A 26,888-nucleotide genomic window follows, 5' to 3' on the forward strand; every position below is an offset into this window, starting at 1 on the left:
AATTGCCTCACTTAAAAAAAAAAAAAGGACCTTCCCTACTTCCCTCATTTTACCAATGGAAAAACAGGGGTGTGCAGAAAGATTGAGTTTCTCAGTGGTGTCCCACAGGTATCAAGGAGGTAGAACCAGGCTTGGAACCCAGAACCTTCCACTAAAGCTATGGTATTTTTTTCCTCTCTGTCATATTGCCTCTTAGTATAGGCAAAAATATCTAACTTAAATGTATGAGTAAAAAATTATTTTACCATTATGCTATTTTTTTTTTTTTGTGAGGCAATTGGGGTTAAGTGACTTGCCCAGGGTCACACAGCTAGTAAGTGTTAAGTGTCTGAGGCCGGATTTCAACTCGGGTCCTCCTGAATCCAGGGCCGGTGCTCTATCCACTGCGCCACCTAGATGCCCCCATGCTAGTTTTTAAAAAGTTGAGGAATTGGGCAGCTTGGTGGCACAGTAGATAAAGCACTAGCCTTGGATTCAGGTGGACCTGAGTTCAAATCCAGCTTCAGACACTTGACACTTACTAGCTGTGTGACCCTGGGCAAGTCAAGTCACTGCCGCACCAAAAAAAAAAAAGTTGAGGAATTAGGTTGACATGAAAACTCTGGTTTCTAAAGATTTTTCTGGCTTTAAGAATTGATAATAGTTTGAACCAAAATTTTATTCTGATTCTGGTTTTGATTCAGCCCTACATCAGCTGTTGTTGTTCTGTGGTCATGAGTCTAGAGTAGCAGGTACCTCACAGGCCATCAAGTCCAACTCCTTCATTTTACATATGAGGAAACTGAGGCCAAAGAGAAGTAGAAATGATCTGTCCAAGGTCATTTGGGTTACATGTCCAAAGGAGGGATTTGATCCCAGGCTTTAATTCCAAATCTGGGTGTCCTTTCCCCTACACCATATTGGTTGTTCTCAGTTGTTCAATCCCAATCCAGGGGCAAGTTACTGAGAGAGAAAAGTACCAGTGATGTTATCTCGCACAAACACAAATCAAAATATTGTAAATCTGCAAACAGAACCAGTAGTCTTCTGCCTTAGTCTTTCTACAGTGTTGATGCTCCAGACTTTCCACAAACCCTGGGAAAGCACTGCAGGCCCTTCTGCCCCCAAATAAAAGGCTCATTGCTTTGCACTGTAGCTCTTAACCATTAGGTGGCAGCTTTCAGTCAGTGTTGTATGTTTGTCATCCCTTTTTAATAGCTGAGAGAGTGAAGCCAGAGAATGAAGCTCTGGGAGGTTGAGGGAGGAGATTGGCAGTTAACAGTTTTTATGCCTTTGTTTACCTAAGGGAGTGTGTGACTCCTGGGAATTCACAAAGCTTTCCTTGGGTTGGCTACCCCCACCATAGTCCTGGAGAAGGCCTTGTTCCATTGCTATTGATTAACCCAGTGACACAGCTGCCTGTTTATTTACTTCGATGTTGTGCCTTCCTTTGCTTCTCCCAGTAGAACCTAAGCTTCTTGAGAATGTAGTCTGTCTTTGTATTCCCAACTCCTAGCACAATGGCAGTGGCTAAGGGCTTGAAAAATGCTTGCTGGTTTGAAATGAATCTCTTACACTAAGGTAGGTAGGAAGAATATTGCTATAGAAGAAAAATGAGGCATATTGACAGAGGAAAGAGATTTCTGTATTATCTAGGTTTGTTTAATGGTGCCACCTTAAAGGTGACTAAACTGCTTCATCTTCAGTATATAATCATTGGGCAACCACATGATGCAGTGGTTAGAGCACTGGACTTAGAGTCAGGAAGGCCTGAATTCAGATTTGGCCTCAGACATTAGCTGTGACCCTGAGCAAGTCACTTAACCCTTTCTGCCTCAGTTTCTTGATCTGTGAAATGGGAATACTAATACTGCCTAACTTCACAGGATTGTTGTGAGGACTAAGTGAGATAACACGTGTATAGTGCTTTGCAAACCATAAAGCTCTATATAATTGCTAGTTATTATTATTAAACAGTACTGAGTTATTCAGAACTTTTTTCTTGAATCAAATGGAATAGGTTTTGGAATTTTTAATGATCCCTGGATTATTTAGTATTTGCCATCTTTGATAATAAAGAATTATAAATTATCTGACTTAGACTGCAGTTAAAGTACTTTGTAAATCCAAGAGTACTATAGAAATGTGAATTTATTGCCTTCAAAATGTCTTAATTGGAGAATTTGTAAAGGAAATTTGAGTTTTATGACTTTCAAGGTAATTCAGGCAATAGTATAATACATACTCTAAGGGAAGGTTAGATATAGTTATAATTAACAAGTAAAACTAAGTAAATTGATTTTAAAGTTCCATAATAGACTGTATTACAGCATGATATATCACAAACATGAAAGTCCACAAACATGCAAGAAAGTAATACATTATTTTTAAATTAATTTTTGAATGTTCATAATCATTGTAAAATGGGAGAACTCAGATTAAAACAATCACTTTCTCCAACCATGGGCTCAAAGCATTTATGATTTCTCTGAAACTCAAGGGTCTAAAAATCTGTGTTTAAATTATCAACAACATTACTCAGTGAGGTTTCACAGATAATAACTATGGGTTATATGATATAAGTCCGTAATACCTGAATCTCAGATATGATAAAACAGTTCCACATATTATAGCACATCCATTTTAGGTATTTGAACATTAAAAGAAATTGACAACTGTGGCTTTACTTCCTGATCTATGTCATTAGCAACATGAATTTTTTTCTCCAGGATTCACTCTTGTAGATGATAAATTAACATGATTTGTCTGCTGCAACTTTTACTAATTTTTTGTGGGGGGGGGGCAGTGGGGGTTAAGTGATTTGCCCAGGGTCACACAGCTAGTAAGTGTCAAGTGTCTGAGGCCGGATTTGAACTCAGGTACTCCTAAATCCAGGGCCCATGCTTTATCCACTGTGCCACCTGGCCGCCCCTCCTGCTGCAACTTTTTAACAGTTTGATAAATTTTTTTTTAAATTTAAGTCATTCTTTGCTTACTTTGAGCATCGGGTTTTTTTATTTATGAAATGAGTGGGTTTTACTAGAGACCCTCTAAGATGCCTTCCTGTTCTAATGTTCTTATACTCTGCTGTAGCCTTGTCATTTTGAAACATTAGAATTTTCAACAATTAAAAGGTTTTTAATCACCCTTCTCTTATACCATATTCTATGTCTTCTTAAAACTATCTCCAAAGAGTATCCTAGGGAAAAGGCAAAAATCAGCTAGTACTCTCTTCATATGTATTATTGATGTTCCTTCCTTCCTTCGTCCTTAACTGTGACTTCCCCATGCCTTCTCCTACTCACCATCACACCACCCTTGTAATAAATAAATACACTTAAGTGAAACAAGTCAGCATGTCAGCTATGCCTGAATATGTATGCCTTCTTCACCAATAGCTTATTACCTCTCTGACAAGAAATGGAAGTGTACTTTCCATCAGTCCTCAAAAATCACTCCTCATCATTACATCGATCACTGTTCTAAAAGACTTCAGTGGTGTTTTACCTCATGTTAATAAGTGCACATTGTATAACCCATCCTCATTATACATCTTACTTTGATCTGCTTCAGTTTAGACAAGTCTTCTCAAACCTCAGAATTCTTCATCTAGGCCATTTCTTGTGATGAAATAATTTGCCATCAAGTTCATATATGAGTTTGTGCAGCCCATTCCCAGTGGATGAGCATACTTTTTCTCCCTGGCTACTGCTTTAGACATTTTTTAAATATATGAGACCTTTACTGCCATCTTTGACCTCCTTGGTCACAATTATGCCTAATGGTAGTATCCCTGTATCAGATTTCGTACAGGTATAACTCAGTGACATTTATGGTATAATTCTAAATTATTGCTTACTAGAATGGTTGGACTTAACTCACAGTTCCACAAATAATGTGTTATATAGTTCTAACAAATACCTTCAGATACCATGTGAGATTCAAGCATTGCCTTGTGGTATGGCATTGTATTTTTTTTTAATTGTAGAACTTAAAATAGGATCAATATGAATTGTGCCTTGAAAACATGAAATATGCCTTGTTATTCAGCATCTTTACCTTTATTTTTAGATCGCCTAGTCAATGTCAAATATCTCATTGGCAGTCATCAAAGAGTATGTTTTTAGGTGTGTGTCTTTCTTCCTCCTTACTTTTCTGTTTATGAGTAGATTCTCCATATTTTTCCAGGTCATCTTTTGCAGTTTGACTTAATTATAGCAAAGAGTAAAGAGAATTCAGTAAGAAAAGAAATGAGAGAGAAAAGTGTGCATCTTAAAGTGTCTGAATTTCTTGAATTCCCAATGGCGATTCCCAGACTTTAATTTTAAATTAAAAAAAAATTATATCACTTTCCGTCACCTTCATAGGCACTGAATAAATGTTGATAGTGGCCTTGTGATTTTATTCATTGCTTTTGATTACACTGACCATGAAACATTTTGAACTTACTTATGTCTTTTGGTTAAGAATAGAGGAACTCTGGGGGCAGGTGGGTGTCTCAGTGGATAAAGCACTGGCCCTGGATTCAGGAGGACCTGAGTTCAAATCCAGCCTCAGACACTTGACACTTACTAGCTGTGTGACCCCGGGCAAGTCACTTAACCCTCATTGCCCTACCAAAAAAAGGGGGGGGGGCGGCTAGGTGGCTCAGTGGATAGAGCACTGGCCCTGGAGTCAGGAGTACCTGAGTTCAAATCCGGCCTCAGACACTTAACACTTACTAGCTGTGTGATCCTGGGCAAGTCACTTAACCCCAATTGCCTCACTTAAAAAAAAAAAAAAGAATAGAAGAACTTGGGGCAGCTAGGTGGCACAGTGGATAGAGCACCGGCCCTGTATTCAGGAGGACCTGAGTTCAAATCCGACCTCAGACACTTAACACTTACTAGCTGTGTGACTCTGGGCAAGTCACTTAACCCCAATTGCCTCACCAAAAAAACCAAAAAAACCAAACAAAAAAAAGGAATCAAGGAACTGCATTGATCTGCTTTCTTGGGGAGGATGCATAAAAAAATTTGGCAATCCCCAAAGTACTCCTTATGTAAAATTGCACATGCATTTAAAGTTTATTCCCAATTCTTTTTTTCAAAAGTTTAGTCTAGGGGGCAGCTAGGTGGCACAGTGGATAGAGTACCAGCCCTGGAGTCAAGAGGACCTGAGGTCAAATCCAACCTCAGACACTTAACACTTACTAGCTGTGTGACTCTGGGCAAGTCACTTAACCCCAATTGCCTCACCAAAAATCAACAACAACAAAAGTTTAGTCTAATTCAAGAAACCTTGAGAATGAATTGTTGTTTCTTTTATAACCATCTTAACAGATTTTGATTTTGTTCTTTCATTTATCTAGTGTCCAAAATTCAGCTCAAACATGGCAAGATAAAAATAATACTGAGAATGGAAGAACATTTGAAAAAACTGCTTTTCTAAATCTTCTATTATCTTTATATACTTTTTGCTTCTAAGGTCCTAGAAGATTTTTGGATTTCAATTTGTCTTTATAGCAAATATAAAAGTATTTCCAGTGTAAGTACTTTTCAGGGAAACTTGGTACAATAAATCATGTCTTGGTAACATCAAGATTTTCATACTTGGTTGTACAAGTTTTAATGGTTCTTAACTATCACCTTGAAGCTTCACATAGTAAGTAGAGTATGTAACTCTTACTTTGTGACCATCTGGTAATGACCACAAAGTTGCTTTTAGGTAACATCTAAAGTGTTTAATTGACAAAACTTCATGTAATCCTGGAAGTAGTTTCCTCAGAAATGTGCTAAGGTACTAACTATATGAAGAAAATGTTATTAGTATTGGACAGGTGGAATATTAAAAAAAAAAAAAAAAGGCTGAGTCTTGACCTCTTAAAGAAAGAGAGGCAGGGGAGAGAGGGTCAGTCTTGGAATCAGAACGACCTGGAGTCAGGTGTCTGACATATATTGGTTGTGTCACCTTGGGCCAGTGAAAATCTTGGGATAGTTATTTTGGTTTTTTTAATCTTTAAAATGGAGAGAGGAGGTGTCAAAACAACAAAGACCAAAATCTGGTCTGTAAGAGCATTTTTGATTTAGCCATCGAAGTAGTCTGTGTTTTTTCTATCTCTGCTTTCTTTTGCAGGCCAAGAAATAAAACTTCCCCATAAGCAGTCACCATTGCTGAGTAAGTACATGAATGAGTTTGCTTTTTATTCTCTTTCCAAGGAGCATATTCTTGCTTTCTTTCCATAAAAATGACCACAATGAGACCTCAAGTTATTTGGCTTCTTTTTCCTCTTAAATTACAATCAGACGTATGTCAGAGATACACTGTATGTGGCACTTGATTTTGTAGTGTGGATGTATTATCATATGTCATTAAGACAAATGTTGATTTTTTTTTTTCCATTTTTGACATTAATACCAAAGTGTAACAACAGGATGGAAAAATGGGAAAGGGCCATAATTCATGGACAATTTATCTACAAGTAATTAAATGCATCACATCTATTCAAAATCACATTGGAAGATGAAATAGAATTTTATGTCATTCATTCTCAGTTATTAAATATCAATTTTCTGCCTAACTAGTGCCATGACATTTAAAGATCAATAAATATGTGGGTTATAACGATCATGTCCCAAGGTTTTACCTAACCTTATCTTGGTACCTACCTGACATATCAGTGACCCTGACCCATCCCCACTGTCCTGCCTTTTACCTTTATTTCTGAGCTTAATGCTGCTGCTAGTTGTCTTGCTACCATCCTCATGCTTTGGCCTTTGTGACTCACTTTATAACCTATTAATGGATATAATTGTTTCTAAAAATATGTGCAATGAAATTTTGATGTTTTCATTTCTTTCCTTTTATTCCAGCTTCCCAGGTTCCATTAAAACCTCAGGAATGGTCTGGACAGAATGCAAGACTACGGACAAAATCACCAAGTAAGTAGACAAATCTCTACTTTGTTATAAAATGTTTTCTTAAGATTATTTGCTAAGAGATATAATCCTCTTAAAGTTCTACTTTGTTATATGGAAATGGTTTTTTGTTGTTGTTAAGCTGAGGATAAAAAAGATTGTTTTGCCTAGTTCTCACAGGAGAATATTTAGTTCTACATTTTTAAAAGATGCACAGAAAAATACAAAAAAAAAAAGGTTGGAAGGTTAAAAATGGACCAATTATGTTACTAGCTTGTTAAATTTAATACATACTTTAAAAAATTTTTAAAAGAATGTTTAGTTCTGTATTGCCAGTGTTTTTGGTTATTAATGGGTTACTTATAGGTAATATTCAGGGTCCTTGCACGATGACCAAAAAACAAAACAAAATTCCAAAGTTGGGCTCTGACTCATTCTGTAGACTTGGAGTGACATATAAGATGTCTTGGCTCTTTTTAAATGGACAGAATGACAGTTACAATGATACATTGTTCCTGTGCTACATTACTGTTTCTTTACTGATAACTCCTTTTTCTGTAGGTTGCCTCTCAAAAAAGGCATTCTAGTTTAGGTTGTATAACATAACTCCATTATTTAGAGAAGCTTCATTTATCACAATTTGAAGTAATAATGTTTATAAAGCCTTTGGAATTTGTCTGCAGTTATATTTTTTGGGTAACTTATTTGATCTGTTTTTAAAGAATGTAAGAAATGCTCTAACTTTTCATCATGGATCAGAGTGATATTAAAAACTCAATGTGCATAATACTTTCAGCAGAAAAATGTCAAAAGTAATATCCTTATAAGAAATTTTATATAGTACTTAGGTCTGAAGTGGCATTCAACCTGCATTGTAGGCCAGCCGAATCCCCTTGGATTTCATAGAAGTCCATGACATAACTGGTCTCCTGAAACTAGATAAGTGAATGGAATGTAGAGCATGCAAAGAAGGTACAATTTATTGTCTAGATTGCATCACCCATACTTTCTCACAAAGTAAGAGTTAGACTTTGGAATAAAGTTGGCCTTTTCCTCTTAAACTTTTTCATAATCTTTACTTGTATTTTATTATAATTGGGTTTAAATATATAACATAAGTATCATTAGCTATCATTGTCAAGCCTTGCTAATTGCTATTACATTCTCCTGGCCACTTGTGTATGTGTGTTTATGTGCTATTAATATTTCTTATTTTTTGTTACCCCTAGTATACCTCTGTCCTTTCTCTTCTGCCCAGTACAGCATGGTCTCCCTATCTTTCTCTTTATGTTCCTACTGTTTGCTGCTGCTTATCAGGCTTTGAGACAGACTTGGGTAGACTTTTTCTTAACATTCCTTTTTGGCTCAGTCTGTTCTCCTTTCCTCCCTTACTACTCATAGCTAATTTCTGTAGCGGCTATTTTCCAAGAACAGTGTCAGTTACCTAAAAGACAGCCGTGCTCACCATGATATTATAGTGAGCCTCAAGTAGTGCCTCCAAAATATGTTAATACTGCACCAGGCTTGCAGTTCAGCCTTATAAAAAAGGAAATTACTGTTTGTGTTGAGTTTATAACATACATGACCAGTCTGTGATGTCATTTTAAAGCATTTCATCAGTGCCTTGAAAACAAAGAGAACAACTTAATGCAAATGTGGAGTGGGAAATAAAAATCCTAGGTACTAACAGCTCTTATTATTTCAAACTTGTAGTAGTAATAATAATAATAATAATAATAATAACAGTAGTAACAATATGAAGTCTGTTCATTTGGGGAAGAAGAGTTCTACACTTACCTCAAAACAGACTTACTACAGATTTCCTTTCTCCCTTCTTCACTCCTGCCCCAACCTAAAGACTTTCTTTCCTTTCCTCAGCATTCCAAAATTCACCCATCACAATATGACTGTATAATTTTGTCAGCTCAGGTACAAAGCAGTGCTAGACTACCATTACTAGGGGTCAATGCCACTCCACCAGCATGTCAGGGTAGATGACACGTCTCTTTCCCACCCTAGAGCAAGGGCATTTCCTCAGTTGTTCAGCTTCCAGAAAAGCAAAGAACAAAGAAATGAATGGGCAAAAACACATTTCATTATTTTTTCAGCAATAGAGTTATCTCTTCTAATTGTTGATATCATACAAATCACTGTGTAATAATCATAGTAATCTCATATTTAGCACTTGGTAGTACAAATATTATTATGACTGATTAACAGATAAAGAAACTGAAGTTCAAATATATGTCCAAAGTTAGAAAACTAATAAGCATTGGAGCCCAGTACTCAAAACCCAGGAATGATTAAAGTTGGAAAGGACCCATAGAGGTCATCTACTCCAATACCCTCCTCCTCTTTTATAAACAAGGAAGCTAGAGTCTAGGGAAGGTAAAGGAATTAGCCAAGCCCACATTCATATAATTAGTAAGTGGAAAGGCTGAGACTTGAATTGGGGTCTGTTTTTTCCCATTTCCCTGTTAATGTGTTAATAACTTGTTTCCTTCTTAGCTGTTATTGATGAAGATAAAAGGATCATAGCCATCTGCTTCTTACTGTGTAGGCAGTGAGTAATTATCTCTCCACCCTTTAGGCAGGAAAGATTTGAGCCTCACCCCTTAAAAGTTTTATTTTGGAAATTTGTGCTACTTTCAAACTGGGGGCAGCTAGGTGGCGCAGTGGATAGAGCACCGGCCCTGGAGTCAGGGGTACCTGAGTTCAAATCCGTCCTCAGACACTTGACACTTACTAGTTGTGTGACCCTGGGCAAGTCACTTAACCCCAATTGCCTCACCAAAAAAAAAAAAAAAAAAGAATGTACAGTATAAAGGGGGGGGCAGCTAGGTGGTGCAGTGGTTAAAGCACCGGCCCTGGAGTCAGGGGTACCTGAGTTCAAATCCGGCCTCAGACACTTGACACTTACTAGCTGTGTGACCCTAGGCAAGTCACTTAACCCTCATTGCCCCACAAAAAAAAAAAAAAGAGAGAGAATGGACAGTGTTCTGTATACTGATTTTAGAGCGCATCCTACCTTACCAATGGTATCTTATATTGGTAGTTTAGGAGTGGTAACTGTAGCATGGGTGTCAGCTCTCATTTTGTTTTGTTTTTAATAATAAACATTTTTTGGAGCAGCTAGGTGGCGCAGTGGATAGAGCTCCAGCCCTGGAGTCAGGAGGACCTGAGTTCAAATCTGGCCTCAGACACTTGACACTTACTAGCTGTGTGACCCTGGGCAAGTCATTTAACCCCAATTGCCTCACCAAAAACAACAACAGTAACAACAAATGAATAATAAACATTTTTATTGAAAGTTTTGAGTTCCAAATTTTATCCCTTCTTCCCTCTACCCTTCCCCTCTTCGTGAGGCAGTAAGCAATCAGATGTAGGTTATACATGTGCAAGTATGTAAAACATTACCATATTAGCCATTTTGTATAAGAAAACTTGAATAAAAGAAAAAATGAAAGTGAATAGTAGCATGCTTTAGTCTGTGTTCAATCAATATCAGTTCTTTCTTTGAAGGTGGTTAGTGTGCTTCATCATTAGTACTTTTGGATTGTCTTGGATCATTGTTTTTCTCAGAATAGTTAAGTCATTTGCAATTCTTCATCCCACGATAATACTGTCACAGTGCACAATGTTCTCCTGGTTCTGCTCATTTCACTATACATCAGTTCATGCAAGTCTTTCCTGGCCTTTCTGAAATCATCCTGCTTGTCATTTCTTATAGCACAATAACATTCCATCACCATCATATACCACAGCTTGTTTAGCCATTCCCCAGTTGATGGGCATTCCTCTGATTTCCAATTCTTAGCTACCACAAAAAGAGCTGCTATAAATATTTTTGTACAAATAGGTCTTTTTCTCTTTTTGGGGGATGTCTTTGGGATATAAACCTAGCAGTGGTATTGGTGGATCAAAGGGTATGCACAGTTTAATAGCCCTTTGAACATAGTTCCAGATTGCTCTAAAACCAGAATGGTTGGATCAGTTTATAGCTCCACCAACAGTGATTAGCATCTCAGTTTTCCCACACCCCCTCCAGTATCCAATATTTTCCTTTTTTGTTATATTTGCCACTCTGATAGGTGTGAGGTGATACCTCAGAATTGTTTTAATTTTCAGCTCTGTTTTTTAATGAAGTAAATCCTAGGTATGTTACATAATACCTATTTTGGACACCTCATCATGATGGGAAATTTTTTAAAAATTAGAGTCTCTGTACAGCATTTTAAATTTTAATTCATGGGGGCAGCTAGGTGGAGCAGCAGATAAAGCACTGGCCCTGGATTCAGGAGGACCTGAGTTCAAATCCAACTTCAGACATTTGGCACTTTACTAGCTGTGTGACCCTGGGCAAGTCACTTAACCCTCATTGCCCTGCCCCCCCCCCAAAAAGTTTTAATTCATACTTTGAGGAAGAACAGTTAGTTATAGGTGATGAGTTATCCCAGTGTAGACTTTGATGACTCTCTAGCAAGTTCATAATTGCCTTAAAGATTTAGGGGATTTTTTTTTTAGTGGAATATATTTGTTTTTGCTTTTTGGTCTTGAGGCCAAAAATTTAACCTGGATATCATATGGGGTTGAAGAATATTTGGAAAACCAACTAATCACTTTCCTTTTACCCGGAAAAAAAATCCATTGTTAGTTTTAAAGAACAAAAATTGAAAGTGTCCAGGATTTGTGTGATAGACACCAGACATCAGAGTTTATTTGAAAAAGTCTGTAAGTAGCCTACATTCAATTCTTTCTTTTTCCTTGCAGCATCTGCAGTAGACAAGAACTTTATTCATGATCATTTTTCAGATGGTATGATACATGTTAAATTTTATCATGCGCCTGACCTGTTTTTTTCTTTCCCTTGACTTGTCCCAGAACATTCTCTACTCCTGTTAAATAATTAAGAGTAAGATAGGATAGTGATACTTTAATTGACTTAAAAGACCTTATCACAACATTCAGTATTAGATCTTCAAATTTTATTTATAGCCACTTTGTAGAGATAATGTGAGGATCTGGTTTTGTAAGGATTTTATAATTTGATGTACAGTTTGATCTTCCATTTGACAAACATATTGGGTAGCTACTATGTATAAAGCATTATTCTGGGTCCTGAAAGATGTACAGAGATAAACAAGACACAAGATGTTATAAACTAGTAGAGAAATCAGAAGAGGAAGGAAGGTAGGAGGCAGCGATTATCAAAGGCATAAATGAAGGTGTTAGTTTCGAAGAGTTACCTCCTCTTGGACAAATGGGAAGATGGAAAAAATGGGTAGAAACAAAAACTCCAGAGTTGAAAGCTATGACCACGCACTGTTGGTCTCTTGATTAAGGTCTTTCTTTTACTATATGATAAGAGTTTTTATTTTTCTTATCTTGATTAGAGGGAAATACCAAAAATTTAAAACCTAAATTGACTATGTTGTCTTTCTCAATCCTTTCAACAGATGATAACTTCCATAAATCAGACCTTAGAAACAAATCATTATTATCTGTCAACCAAAGTAAGTACTTCTTAATTTCTATTTTATCTCATTCTTTAATGAAACTATCTTGATGATAGATAATTCACAGAGGTATAACATCCAGAATTGAAATGGGCCTTAGAGTCCACCTACTCTAATCCATACCTTATACCTGACCAAGACTGCTTTCTAGTTATTCCACAATTAAGTTTTCTATACTGTTTCGACAGTAGAAGAGTCAGTTACTGCTCTTGAGCTCTTCAGAAAACATCTATTTTAGAGTGTTAAATATTTAATATAAGAAAACCCATACATTGGGACCTTCTCTTTAAACTCTGTCTTGGCCTCTCAATCAAAAGAATGAGGAAATTGAACAGACTGGGACAGATTTTGTGATACTTTGAATGCTAGTGGCCACTTATGAGGTGGTCCGAATGCTGCTTCTTAAAATGTTATATAAAGCTGCAGAACAAAGCAGCACTTTTTTCATTGCTTTGTAATCAGGGACTAGAAAATTCCAAACTCAGTTTTCCTACACAGGAAAAAAAGATAAAATCAGCAAGAATTTATTATGTAGCCACTAACATGCAGAGCACTGTGTACACCAAGACCCAGGGTATGTGAAGAACAAAGGGAAAACTGTCCTTCCCCTTGAGGAGTGCTAACCAGTACATATTCTAGGGTCCCATGTACATATGTAGGTAGATACAAAAGATACAAGATAATTGGGGAAGGGGGAAAGCACGAGCAACTGGAAAAAACTAGGGGACTCGGTATAAAAGCAAAATCACAACTGGTATTAGGGATACATGGAAGAGATTCATTTAAATTATCCTTTTATTTTTATTCTCATGTTATAGTTGCAATATTAGAAAACATTTAATCTAATATTGTCCACCTCTTGGGTATAATATGAACTACTAATTTCCTATAACAAGAAATCGTGTTTCACAAATTTGATCTAATATTGTTCTTTTCCCAATATCATGTTGCCCTGTGCCACAGCAGAAATGAACGATATTTTATTGTTTTCTGTGCTGTTATTTCTGAACTGCTTACAACATTTTTTCTATTTATTACTGTAAGGCTATTAAACTATTTTTGCAATTTTAGAATTTTAGCACTTCTAGAATGTACCATAGAAATCATCTCTCAGTGCCATGTCTGAAGAAATACATGTACATATTTACATATGCAACCTTGAATATGTTTGCATATATGTAATTTTTTTAATGTGGTGCTCTTTTTTTGAAATGTAACAATTCTGTCTTTAGTTGAAGAAATTATATCCTTCTATTTCATCAACCCTTCCTGTTTTCACTCGCCTTCCCTTCATCTTCTCAGTATTTTTTTTTTCCCTCAGTATTTCTAAAAGAACAAAATGGTATATTACAAAATTTAATGTTAAATTTCAATGTCACTCTTCTGTGATGCTGAGAAAGTTATGTTTATGTTTGTTGCTTCTGTTATTCCTAAGCAGATCAGTCCAAAAAGAAGTCTGCTGTCGTGTGGCTGCTGATACCATTAGTATTTCTTGTTCTCTCCTCATGTAGTTTTTTCTACATGAGATGGACTTCAACCACAAATGTAGAAACCACTGCTGTGCAGAAATTCCAAAACCAGATGAAAAAACTTATGAATAAGTACCGAAATCAAGATGAAAAGTTATGGAAAAGGAGCCAGACGTTCCTGGAGAAACACCTGAATAGCTCTCACCCTCGGCCTCAGCCCGCCATCTTGTTGCTGACCGCTGCCCAGGATGCTGAAGAAACACTTAGGTGTTTGAGTGAACAGATTGCAGACGCCTACTCCTCCTTCTACAGGGTTCGTGCAATTCGAATTAATGGGACTGGCAGATCCACCCAAGACAGTGACAATGTCAAGCTGGAAGTAGATCAGAAACTGAGCAGTGGGTTCAGGAATGGCCAGAATGCAGCTGTGGTTCATCGTTTTGAATCGCTCCCCGCAGGCTCCACTCTCATCTTTTACAAGTACTGTGATCATGAAAATGCTGCCTTCAAAGATGTGGCCCTGATTCTTACAGTCCTGTTGGAAGAAAAGACACTAGGAACTGACTTAGGCCTAAAGGAGGTTGAAGAGAAAGTGAGGGATTTTCTCAAGGCCAAGTTTACCAGTTCTGACATCCCTAACTCCTATAATCACATGGATTCAGACAAACTAAGTGGACTATGGAGCCGTATCTCCCACCTAGTATTACCTGTCCAACCGGAAAATTCCTTGAAAAGTGGAGTGTGCTTATAACTGTGGGAGAAAAGAAAATAAGCCTCACATCCCAAGAGCTTCTCAAAGCCCTCTGACCAATAATAAGAATCAGAGCTCTTTTTGCAAGAACTATTTTCTTTTTAAAGGAAATTAAAGTTCTGTTGTAAACATAGGACATAGTGAATGCAAAGCACTGTAAGTGTTTTTAATTTTCTTAGTCATCTTAATATGGGCTGTGATCCTAAAGAGAAGCTTTTCTCTTTTACATATAGAACAGTGGAGAGTTAACTTAGAGTTGCAGGTTCCACAAAGAGTTCTCTTTGAAAACCTGGAGCAGAATCATCATAGATTTGGTCTGAGTAATGAATTGATAGACTCCTTTCCCATCAACTTTTTCAGTTTTTTAGTTTAGGTATTTTCTTACAAAGCTTTCCCTGCCCCCTGCCCCCTGCCCCTACCTCTGCTCTTCCCACTCCCTACCCCCAATGTTTACTCATTGGCATAATGGTGTGGCAGCTCCTCACACATAGCTATGGGCTTTCCTGTTCCCCTTTCTTTTAGCACATTTTAGGTGTGGATTTACCCTTAACTATTTCTTAGAATAACAGAAGCACTGAAAGTTTTCAAGGGTTGGGGAAATGGAGGGTTGGAGGGGGGGGGCTGGGAATCTTGCACAAAATTAAACAATAAGCCATTGAGACTTGGATGATCTAAGTGTTTATAGCATCCTTATCATCTCGATTAATATTAATAATTCAGTCTTTCCTTTTTTATATAGCCATCTTAAAATATTCTTCCCATAAGAAATTTCTGATTCTGCAATAAGATTTGGAAGGCAATGTATATCATGAGACCTGAGTTCAGTCCTACCTCTTGAAGGGTGGGTGAATTCTGGGTAATTTCTTAACATATATATTAAAGCTTTTGATTTAAAAAGAAAATAAACTAAAATTGCAGGATCAGTAAATAATATTAATTCTCTGTATATTTGTTTTTATTCTATGTCTTTTAATAAAATTCCATGAAGAATATGAAGATTTACTATGCATATAAGTTTATTTTGAGTGTCTCATGCCAAAAAGAAAATAAAGTACCACAGATGAAGAATTTTTAAATGTATATTAATGTACTTATATATTTCAGTTTTATCTTTCTATCTGTAATTTACAGTATTTTTGTCTCTTAAGTTGCTATAGTTTTTCTTAGATTCTTATAATTATGGAGTAGCCTAGGGGTTGTTTTTTTGTTGTTGTTTATGAAACTTGGAAAATCTATTCTTATTTTCTTTCAGAGTTGCAGAGTTAGACATTGGTTTTATAACTGCCTTTGAATCACCTATATTTGATAGTAAATGGATAGGTGGTTCAATTCTTCTTTGGTGAGGCTGCCTACATTCATAAATCACATCCCTATTAAAATGATTTTCTGAGAATCCAAAGTCATTATTTGAATCATTTTACAAAAAAAATCCAAAATAACAGGAAATGATAGAAATATTATCATTTTATACATACAAAAAAGTATTAGATGGGGAAGTAAATGTTTTTATTAAATATTTTGCTGACCAAATAATTGTAGGTGATTAATATGCTACTTATTATACCTTTTGGAGACATTCGTTGTAGCAGCTGATTTGTAAATGACTTTCAAAGCTATTTTAGTAATTTAAATAAATTTACTTTTTTGGGTTTTATTCAGACTATGGTGTGAACTTAATGACCAGCGTTTAAACACATTTCTTTGTTCTTGTCTGCCCAGTCTATTAGCTTCTCACTGTCACATTCCATCTCCCTCCTCTGTCCCTTTGCATATGGTTCTCTGTGTCTGAGATGTACTCCTCACCCTGTGCTCTTGAAGTTGTTCGTGTCCTTCAAAGCACAGCTCACATGCCACCTTCTATAGCAAGCTTTCCCTCTTGAAATTGCTTTGTATAATTATGTATTTGCTCATCTATGTGCCCCCCTCAGTAGAATGTGAACTCCGTAAAAGCAGGCAGGCCTGCTTCATTTGTTTCTCTTTCACCCCAGCACCCAGCAGTGCCTTTACAGTTCTTGAATGAGCTTGTTTATATTTTGAGTAGTTTATTTTGGTGACTACTGCTGAGACACTAAAGCTAAAAAAGTTGGGTGTCCTTCACAAAAATCCAGTTCAACAAACATTAAAGGCCATATTTGGAAATATGGCAATCCCTTTTAGCTGGATGGACCTTGGGAGACTTCATGGAAGAGGAGGCACCAAAGCTGCACCATGAAGGGAGGGTTTCTGTAGGCAAAGATATAGGGGGCATATTGACTTAGTAATAAGCTATGCACCTCAAAGTCCTCTTCAGGCGAAAGGAGTTAAAGCACATCCCTGTAAGTATTAGTGCAGAGTTCTCAATCCAGAGAACTGTTTGAATAATTTTCATTGCAGAAAACAAAACAATTGATTTATGTATTAAGAATTGTCATTCTGAGGGGCAGCTAGGTGGAGCAGTGGATAGAGCACCGGCCCTGGAGTCAGGAGTACCTGAGTTCAAATCCAGCCTCAGACACTTAACACTTACTAGCTGTGTGACCCTGGGCAAGTCACTTAACCCCAATTGCCTCACTAAAAAAAAAAAAAAGAATTGTCATTCTGCTTTTGTTTCCTGGATTTGGGTATTTGGCGCCTCTTGGGTAAGGTGAGTTTAAAAAGACCTCTGATCATCCCAACAAAAGGGGGCAAGTTTTATCCCCTTCGTTGAGGGGAAGGTATAGCTGGGACAAGTGAAATAATTTTTACAGCCCATCACTGGGGCTGTGCAGGCCTTTTGCATGGGGGTGAGAGCTAAAGCCTGGGATTCTTGATGATAGTGGACCTCCCTCCTCAAAATGAGCTTCATCATGGTAGTTATTTGTGCCAACTGGAATTAAATGAAGGCAAAGTAATTATTCTAGTGGAACTTATCAGTGATGACTTTTAGGGTGTATGCTAAAAGGAGATATGGATCTAAAGCAGACTTGATGTTTAGCAAGTAAACATACCAAACAGGAAGGTCCTAGAAAATAAAATTGTTAAATATTTTTCATGCCCCTGCTATGTGCAAAGTTCTAATGCTAGGTACCTTGGGGCAATGCATTAAAAAAAAAGGTTTAAAATCTAAACAGGGTAAGGAAGGTGTATGTACATTTTTTTTTTTTTTGGTGAGGCAATTGGGGTTAAGTGACTTGCCCAGGGTCACACAGCTAGTAAGTGTTAAGTGTCTGAGGCCAGATTTGAACTCAGGTCCTCCTGACTCCAGGGCCAGTGCTCTATCCACTGCGCCACCTAGCTGCCCCCATATTTTTGGTTTTTTGGGTTTTGTTTTTTTTTTTTGGCGGGGCAATGGGGGTTAAGTGATTTGCCCAGGGTCACACAGCTAGTAAGTGTCAAGTGTCTGAGGCCGGATTTGAATTCAGGTACTCCTGACTCCAGGGCCGGTGCTTTATCCACTGCGCTACCTAGCCGCCCCCCATATTTTTAATATGTGAAAATAAGTGTATTAAGAACCTACTCATGTACTAGGTACTGGGAATATAGTAACAAAACAAAAAAATTCCTGTACTTAAGGAGTATATATCAGAGTGGGTCAGTCATCACTAACATTATGTAGTACTTAAAGTTTGCAAAGCTCTTTACATATTTGATCCTCACAATCCCAGCGAGATATAGTAGATACTATTATCCCCCATGTTGTCTCTCAACAGGAACTTATGTAAGTACACATACACATACTCTTTTGTTGTTTAGTCATTTTCAGTTGTGTCCAACTCTTCATAACCCCAGATGAGATTTTCCTGGCAAAGATACTGGAGTTGCTTGCCATTTCCTTCTCCAGCTCATTTTACAGAGGAGAAAAGGGAGGCAAACAGGGTTAAGTGACTTGTCCAGGGTCACACAGCCAACAAGTGCCTGAGGCCAGATTTAAAATCAAGTCTTCCTTACTCCAGGCCCTGAACTCCTCTCTACTGTGCCACCTAGCTGCCCCTATATACACACACACTTGTAAATTTTTGTTTTGTAGAGTCCTGTGATTTCATTGGTATCAGGAGCACTTTATGGAAACTCCCTCCATGGATACAGATCAGTAATACAACAACTAGCATTCTTGGATAGTTGCCTTGCACTTTCCAAGTGGTCAAGTGACTTGCCCAGGGTCACACAGCTTATGTTAAAAGGCAGGACCTGAACAGGATAAATAGTGATAAAATCTCTTCATGACAGTGCATGTACATATATAATGCACATATACTTTGACCAATCATGCCTTATAGATAGGTAATGCAACTAATTATAACCAAGATATTTTTACTCAACAACCGAAGACCAGGAATTTAAGTTATAATTCATTACCACTCAATTAGAATTATTATTAGTGGTATAGTGGTATTATTTCCATTCTCCTTGTCTCTTAGCTCTCTCAGCTGAAAAATAAGGACAGATATTTTTGCAAAGGCCTTCAGTAAAAATCTTGATATCATCTGCAAACCTAAGGAAAATATGCATCATTGTTATCATCATTACATAATTTCAACTTCTTAAAGAGCAAAAAACATCAAACTGACATACTCTAGAAATCACTTGACTTTCCTACTAAACATTTAGCCCTCTTCTGTGTTAGAAATATAAGTTATGGAAATATGCCAAGAGCATGAAGAATGACTCAGTTCAACAGGTTATTTGGGTTCCACTGCCCAACCAAAAAAAAAAAAGTTGGAAATTTAGAAAAGTAGGTGTTTCCTGAGTTGGGAACCAGCTGTGGGGCTACAGCGTCTGGGAAATCCATGAGTCAGGAAGTACTAGGTCCTTGGGTAACGAGCTTCCTTGAAAGGCCTCTCTTGTAACTTCATGACCCTTCATTCCCTGTGGCTTCATGACTTCATCAGTGACTCACAGTGTTTGAATTTGATAATCTGGAGGGGCAGAATTTGTAAGAAAACTTCTTAGGTGGCAGAAATATCGCACCATGATCAGATTTCCAAAAATTCTTGTACCTTGTGATATATACTGGTATGTTCCAAAGGTCAAAGGTTTGACCCTCTGAAATATTCCTACTCCACCTGGGTAAACTGGTTTGTAATTATCAAGCCCAAGAGAAGATGTGAAGTGCATTAGTCACAGGGAAATTCAATTTTCCAATCAACTCTAACTGCCTGAGTCTTGAACACTGTACCACTGTTATTAAGACACAAAAACCACTTTCTGTTGCTGAAAGGTCTTCAACTTCTTGTCTTCAACAATTTCAGTTTTTAGGAGACCACTGTACCTGGCAGCAGGGTAGACTGGACATGTCTCTGGCAATGAGGCCAGCTATGTCTCTGCCTTCATGGTTCCAAAGTTTAATCTCTTTTTCTTCTACTGCCATCAGGTTGAGCCCCAATTCTGGGTCTGCCAAGATGATCTCCTTCAGCTCTGTCTCACATGAAGAGGTGGCTCTTCTCCTTGCCAAGGCCTGTATCTGCAAAAGTAATCAAATCCATCCCATTTTCTCCATCTGATTGCCCCCTCTATCATCCACATTCTTTCACTTTTCTTCAGTCTTTCCCTATCTACTGGCTGCTTCCCTGTTGCTTATAAACATGCCCAGGCCTCCCCTATCAAAAACAAAACAAAACAAACCCTCTTCACTTGATTCATACCCACTAGGTATTATCCTATCTTTTCTCCTTTTTGTGATTAAATTCCTCAAGAAAGCCATCTACAATTGATGTCCATCTACAATTGATGTCCCTACTTTCTTTCCTTTCACTGTCTGGTTAACTCTATATTCTAACTTCTGACCTCATCATTCAATTTATTTATTTATTTATTTTAGTGAGGCAATTGGGGTTAAGTGACTTGCCCAGGGTCACACAGCTAGTAAGTGTTAAGTGTCTGAGGCCGGATTTGAACTCAGGTACTCCTGACTCCAGGGCCGGTGCTCTATCCACTGAGCCACCTAATCATTCAATTTAAACTGCTCTCTCTAAAGTTACTAACTCTTAATTGCCTAATCTAATGGTCTTTTCTAAGACCTCACCCATGACCTCTCTGCAGCTTTTGACTATCACCCTTTTTTCCTTGATGTTCTCCCCTTGAGGTTTCCGTAATACTCCTCCTCCTAAACCTGTCTGAAACATTCCTTTTTGGTCTAGACAACATTTCTTGGTGTCCCTTTCTACACCAGGCACACCAATTTTTTTTTTTCTCCAGGGGTCTGTGTACTATAAAGTATCCCTCTGGAGTTTCAGTAAAAATTTTCCTGGGGTCCTTTACGAAAGAGCACATGAAATTCATCCCAATGCATCCCTGCCATTGCAAGATGCTCCAAATGGAGTTTCTAATTCATCTCTCACTAGAACAAGCAAATGGGGGCTCAAGCTGGTGGTGTTGTTTTGTCCTTCGTTCTCGAAGACCATGACATCAGGGTGATGTCAGGACTTGCAGTGAATAGGATTTAAGTGAGGGTACAAGGTAACCAACCTCACTCCTCCAGAGCCATCTGGATCCAGTGGCAAAATATAGATCAGGATGACTGGAGATGATGGCCCTGGATGTTTTAAGGAAATTGGGGTTAAGTGCCTTGCTCAGGGTCACACAGCTAGTAAATGTCTGAGGTTAGATTTGAACTCAGGTCCTCCCAACTAGAGGGCCAGTGCTCTATCCATTCTATCCATTGCACCACCTAGCTGCCCCAACTCGAGCTGATAGTATTAAAAGGATCACCCTATTGTCCCATTGAGATACTCCTAAAACCCTTAGGGGGAGACATAATCTGTCCTCTGGACACCATTAGTTCCCCTGAGAGCTGAGGACCATGCCTTTGGTGTTAGACAAACTATCTTTCAGGGTAACACTGGAGCCCTCAGGGGTTGTAGTAGTCATGCTCAGGGGACCCAGCTCCCCAGTATTAGTGGGCTTTGGAGCAGTAGCTCCAGAGCATGTGCTATAGATATTAAAATAGTAAAAATAAATCAATCAGTTAATTAAAGGAGTTGATGGGTTTGGACTGCATGGTTTTTTTTACCTTAAAAATTGTATGGGGGGCAGCTAGGTGGCACAGTGGATAGAGCACCGGCTCTGGAGTCAGGAGGACCTGAGTTCAAATCCAGCCTCAGACACAACACTAGCTGTGTGACCCTGGGCAAGTCACTTAACCCCAATTGCCTCACCAAAAAAAAAAAAACCCCAAAACAAATAATTTTTTTAAATTGTATGATTCTGGGGAAGCTAGGTGGCACAGTGGATAGAGCACTGGCCCTGGATTCAGGAGGACCTGTGTTCAAATCTAGCTTCAGACACTTGACACTTACTAGCTGTGTGACCTTGGCCAAGTCACTTAACCCTCACTACCCCCCCATTGTATGATTCTATGATAGATAAAGCTTATCAGAACTCCATCTACTATAGCCATCTCCCCTTATTCAAAAGCTGTCCAAAAAAATCTTAAATGCCAGAATGTGACTTCTACAAAACAGAAAAAAAAGCAAAAAGCACTTTTTAAAAGTTTCCACAAAAAACAATCCACTCTCCACAAAAAACTACCAGCAGTGCAAATAGATGTGAGTGAAGTTGAGAACTATGTGGAACAGAAAAAGTAATCTTCCCTACTTAAAAAGAAAGTGTTTAAGTAAAGTGCTAGACCAATCAGGAAGCCCAGCCTATTTCATTTCTCATTTGATGTGAAGTCATACCTCAGATAACAAAATACTTCTAGTGCCTTTCATCTGAGGGTTTCTAGGCACTTCACTGACATTATCTCATAGTAAATGTTATCACTCACGTTTTATAGGTGGATAAACTGAGATACCAAGAGATTAAAAGGCTCGCCTAAGAAGAGAGAATGAGTCACTAGTCGAACTGGAAATAACATCATCTGGGATTTCAGGTTCCTTTGTCTATGACTTAATTACAAGGGGCACCTTCCCAAACTATCAAAATAGAAAGGAAATCATTTACATGGTTTTTCATAATCCTGTTAAAAAAAAAACTAATAACTTCTACCATAATTAAATTTAGCACATCTATTTCCAGTCACAGTTGCTCCTTGTGAGAGGGAGGTCATTAGAGGAATTAATTATTGAAGATGGAATCTCTTACTTCAGATTGTTTTAATAAAATTGATTCTGAGGTTCTATTCTGTAGTTGCAATGGAACTTATCATTTTGTCTTCATGTTTTCAGTATTTGTTTTTTTCCCTTGGGAGAAAAAAGGCCTCAAGAGTATCCAAATTCTGATTGGATTCTGGAAATGTCATGAGACCAAAAGGCACTTCTATTCTGTTTCAAGAAGTCTACTGACCATCCCTCCTTAGGAAGGATTTTCTCATAGCTCTTTTTTCATCCCGTCTTAGAAAAAAAAAGTTTCCATATTCACTTAATAATACTGCTTATGAGGAGAAAAAAATCATGAGTAAACATACAGTTTAAATGGTCTTTGGGCTAACGTTAAACTGGAAAAACAGGATAAAAATGAAGTGCTTGAAGTACCATATGTAATTAAATGCAAACTCTAAGTATATTTTTAGATGGAGCATCCAAAAATGAATTCCTTCTTTGCTAAGGCCTGAGGAGAGGATTAAAGGTTTCTTTTTTAGCAGCCACTGACAGCAACAGGTCCTAAACCAGTGCAAGAAATTGTATATCCACATCTCTGGATAGACTCACCCATTTCAGCACTCACCCTTTTCAAGTCTTTGATGTTATTGGGGGGAAATGCAGCATTCTTAACTCTAGATATGCAGGTATGGAAAATTTGATTTCCAGATGTTTTCTTTGTGTAAGCATAGACATTTCTTCTATCATACTCTTTTCTTTTTCCCTCTAATGTACAAGGAAATGGATAGGAAGCAAGGGAAGGGAGAAATAAGCTCAATAAACAGAAAGGCTCTTCTTCCAACACCACAGAATCCCAATTACTAGCATCTTTTTTTTTTCCTGCTTACTTCTCATTTGCAGGGAAATCCACATACATGCTTACTACCCTCAAATGTTCTGGATGTAAAATGCTCTGGGATAGATATAATGTTGTATACATGAAATAAATAACAATGAGACTGTGCACACATAGTCCCAAGTCAATTCAACATGGATGATTAAGCAGCCTAACAGTGATACAATGAGGTTCAAGAGGGGCAGCCAGGTGGCACAGTGGATAGAGCACTGGCCCTGGAGTCAGGAGTACCTGAGTTCAAATCCAGCCTCAGACACTTAACACTTATTAGCTGTGTGACCCTGGGCAAGTCACTTAACCCCAATTGCCTCACTAAAATATATATATATATATTCATTTTTATAAGATTTTGATTTCCAATTTTTTCTCCTTCCCTCCTTTCCCTCCCTTCTCCCCAAGACAGCAAGCAATCTGATATAGGTTATATATGTACAATCACATTAAACATATTTCCAGAGTTTTGGGGGATTTTTTTGTTTGTTTGTTTTTGTAGGGCAATGAGGGTTAAGTACTTGTACTGTGTACAATGTTCTCCTGGTTCTAGTCACTTCACTCAGCATCCATCCACTTAATTCTTTCCAGGTTTTTCTGAAATCTGCCTGTTCCTCATTTCTAATAACATAATAGTATTCCATTATATTCATATACCACAACATTTTCAGCCATTCCCCAGTTGATGGGCATCCCCTCAATTTCCAGTTTGTTGCCACCACAAAGAGAGCTGTTATAAAGATTTTTGTACAAGTGGGTCCTTTTCCCTTTTTTATGATCTCTTTGGGATACATACCTAGTAGTGGTATTACTGTGTCAAAGGGTCTGCGCAGCCCCATAGCCCTTTAGGCATAGTTCCAAATTGTTCTCCAGAATGGTTGGATAGGTTCACAATTTCACCAACAATGCATTAATGTTCCAATTTTTCCACATCTTTACCAACATTTATTTTCCTTTTTTTTTTTGGTCATATTAGCCAATCTGATAGGTATGAGATAGTACCTCAGAGTTGTTTTAGTTTACATTTCTCTAATTAATGGCGATAGGGGCAGCTAGGTGGCACAGTGGATAAAGCACTGGCCCTGAATTCAGAAGGACCTGAGTTCAAATCTAGCCTCAGACACTTGCCACTTACTTAGCTGTGTGATCCTGGGCAAGTCACTTAACCCTCATTGCCCTGACCCCCCCCCCAATGTTGAAAATCTAATCAATGGTGATTTAGAACATTGTTTCATATGGCAATAGCTTTGATTTCTTCATCTGAAAACTGCCTGTTCATATCCTCCTTTGACCATTTCTTAATTGGGGACAGATCATTACTCTTTCCACTGTACCATGCTGTCCCTCCTGGGAGAGTTCTGGTTGGGGAGGACCTTAGAGATCACCTACTCTGACTCCTTCATAGTACAGAAGAGTTACAAAAATTAGAGCAGTTGTTAAATATATATATATATATATATATGTATATATATATATATATATATATATATATATATATATATACATAGAGAGAGAGACAGAGACAGAGACAGACCTGGGATTTCATAGACGTAGGTAATTCCTGGTGAGGGGACTCCTCTATCAATGCAAATTAACAATAGTTCTGTAATTTATAGTTTTAGAGAGTTACCTAAGGCTCTGAGAGCTTAAGTGATTTGGCCAGGATACTCCAGCCAGCATGTGTTAGAACTAAGACTTGATTCCAGGTATTCCTTACTCTAGGGTAGGTGCTCTCTCTACTACACCACAGTTATCTCCTTTATGAGTCAAATGGTATTTGAATATCATCTGGCTTGTTAGACTAATGTCTAGTTAGAATATAATAGTATTTTGTTTTGTGCACGCTTTTCAGCTCATGGTCTGGCTCATACATACAGTTAAAAAATTGCTCTTAGTTCTAAAACCAACCACGTCTGTATTACTGCCCCATTCTCTGTCTGATTTTTAGCCACCTCTGCTCTCTTGTTACATTTTCTAGACTTTCTGTTAGAGAAAGAGGTTGGATTTGCAACTAAATGCTCACATGTTCTCATTCAACAGGTGGAGGCACCCAGTCTCAGAATTCCAGGAGCATTTTTGGCGACTGATATGCCTCATTAAAACCTATGGGTCTTCTTTCAGCACTGGCACCCAGCTGCCTCTTTCTATTTTTAGAAGGGTAACACAGCTCGCCTGCCAAGATCGGACAACTTCCCATTGCCTGCTGAAGCAGAGAAAGACCATCCTGCAAAATACAGCCCTGGTCTCATTACACAAGGACCCGGGCAGCTTCATATCATTAAGCATTTTTGTTTCTTGAGAATTGCAGCTGTCGTGCTAAAAGATGCTCCACTTAGACAGCCCTGAAACTTGTAGGAACTCGTTTTCTATAAAGCATTGACTCTGCCTGTGGTTCAAGGAACTGCCATACTTGTTGATTGTGATGTCTAAAGGGGACGCCCAGAAGGAATCTCAGAATTAGATTTCAAGTTGGGAGGAACCCTAGAGATCATCGGGTCTCATTTTACAGATGAGGAAACTGAGGACCCAAAAGATTAATCACTTGCTAGAGGTCACATGAGTAGTAAGGAATTGAACTACAACTCTGACCCAGGTCTTCCCACTTCTTGAATAAAAGGGGATACTGTTTTACCACCCTTCTCCCCCCTACACCCCTACTGATGACCATTAAATGGAATGAATCTTTGGAGAGACCTGTAAGATCTACATGGAGACTGAGTATGGGGAATTCTGATTTTGTTCATTAGTACTTTTATAAGTATTATCCCATATGATTCTTCTAAGAAACCTGGAAAATAGGTGCCATGATCATGCCCATTTTATAGATGAGGAAACTAAAGCAAATAGTGATTCAATCATTTGCCCAGGGTCACGCAGCTAGTAGTTGTCTAAGGCCAGATTTGAACTTAGGTCTTCCTGGCTCCAGACCCAGAACTTCATCTACTGTGTCACTGCTTCACAATGTCATTTATGAACAGGAGAGTCTGGTAAAATAATAATTTTTTAAATCCTTCCTATGCTTAGATCTATGGTGCATTTAACTAGATTTAGATTTAGGAACTATTTTTTAGTACTCACTTTTTGCCAAACACTGTGCAAAGCACTTTACATATATTATCTCATTTGATCCTTACAGCAACTGTAGGAGGTAAGTACAATTCTTATCCTCCTATATGCAATTTACAGATGAGGAAACCAAGACAGAGAGGTTAAGTGACTTGCCCAGGGTCACAGAGTTAGTAAGTATTTGAGGTCATATTTGAACTTAGTTCTTCCTGACTCCAAGTCCAAAGCTCTATCCACTGCACCACCTAGCTGCCCACATAGAAAAAATATTTATACTAGCTATTTTTGTAATGACAAAGAAGAAACTAATTGGGGATGACTAAATAGA

General features: G+C 37.9%; 1 protein-coding gene across 1 annotated transcript in view; it reads left to right on the forward strand.

Moving 5' to 3' along the window:
• TOR1AIP1 (torsin 1A interacting protein 1) overlaps nt 1-16,265 on the forward strand; it is a 38,830-nt gene extending 22,565 nt beyond the window's left edge. The window contains 5 exon segments of the mRNA XM_044003761.1: nt 6,094-6,135; nt 6,831-6,899; nt 11,646-11,690; nt 12,332-12,388; nt 13,827-16,265. Coding sequence (XP_043859696.1) covers nt 6,094-6,135; nt 6,831-6,899; nt 11,646-11,690; nt 12,332-12,388; nt 13,827-14,611 — 998 coding nt within the window. The 3' untranslated portion in view covers nt 14,612-16,265.
• The last annotated feature ends 10,623 nt before the right edge of the window (nt 16,266-26,888 follow it).

The sequence above is a fragment of the Dromiciops gliroides genome, chromosome 4 (genome assembly GCF_019393635.1).
Source record: "Dromiciops gliroides isolate mDroGli1 chromosome 4, mDroGli1.pri, whole genome shotgun sequence".
NCBI classification, from domain to species: domain Eukaryota; kingdom Metazoa; phylum Chordata; class Mammalia; order Microbiotheria; family Microbiotheriidae; genus Dromiciops; species Dromiciops gliroides.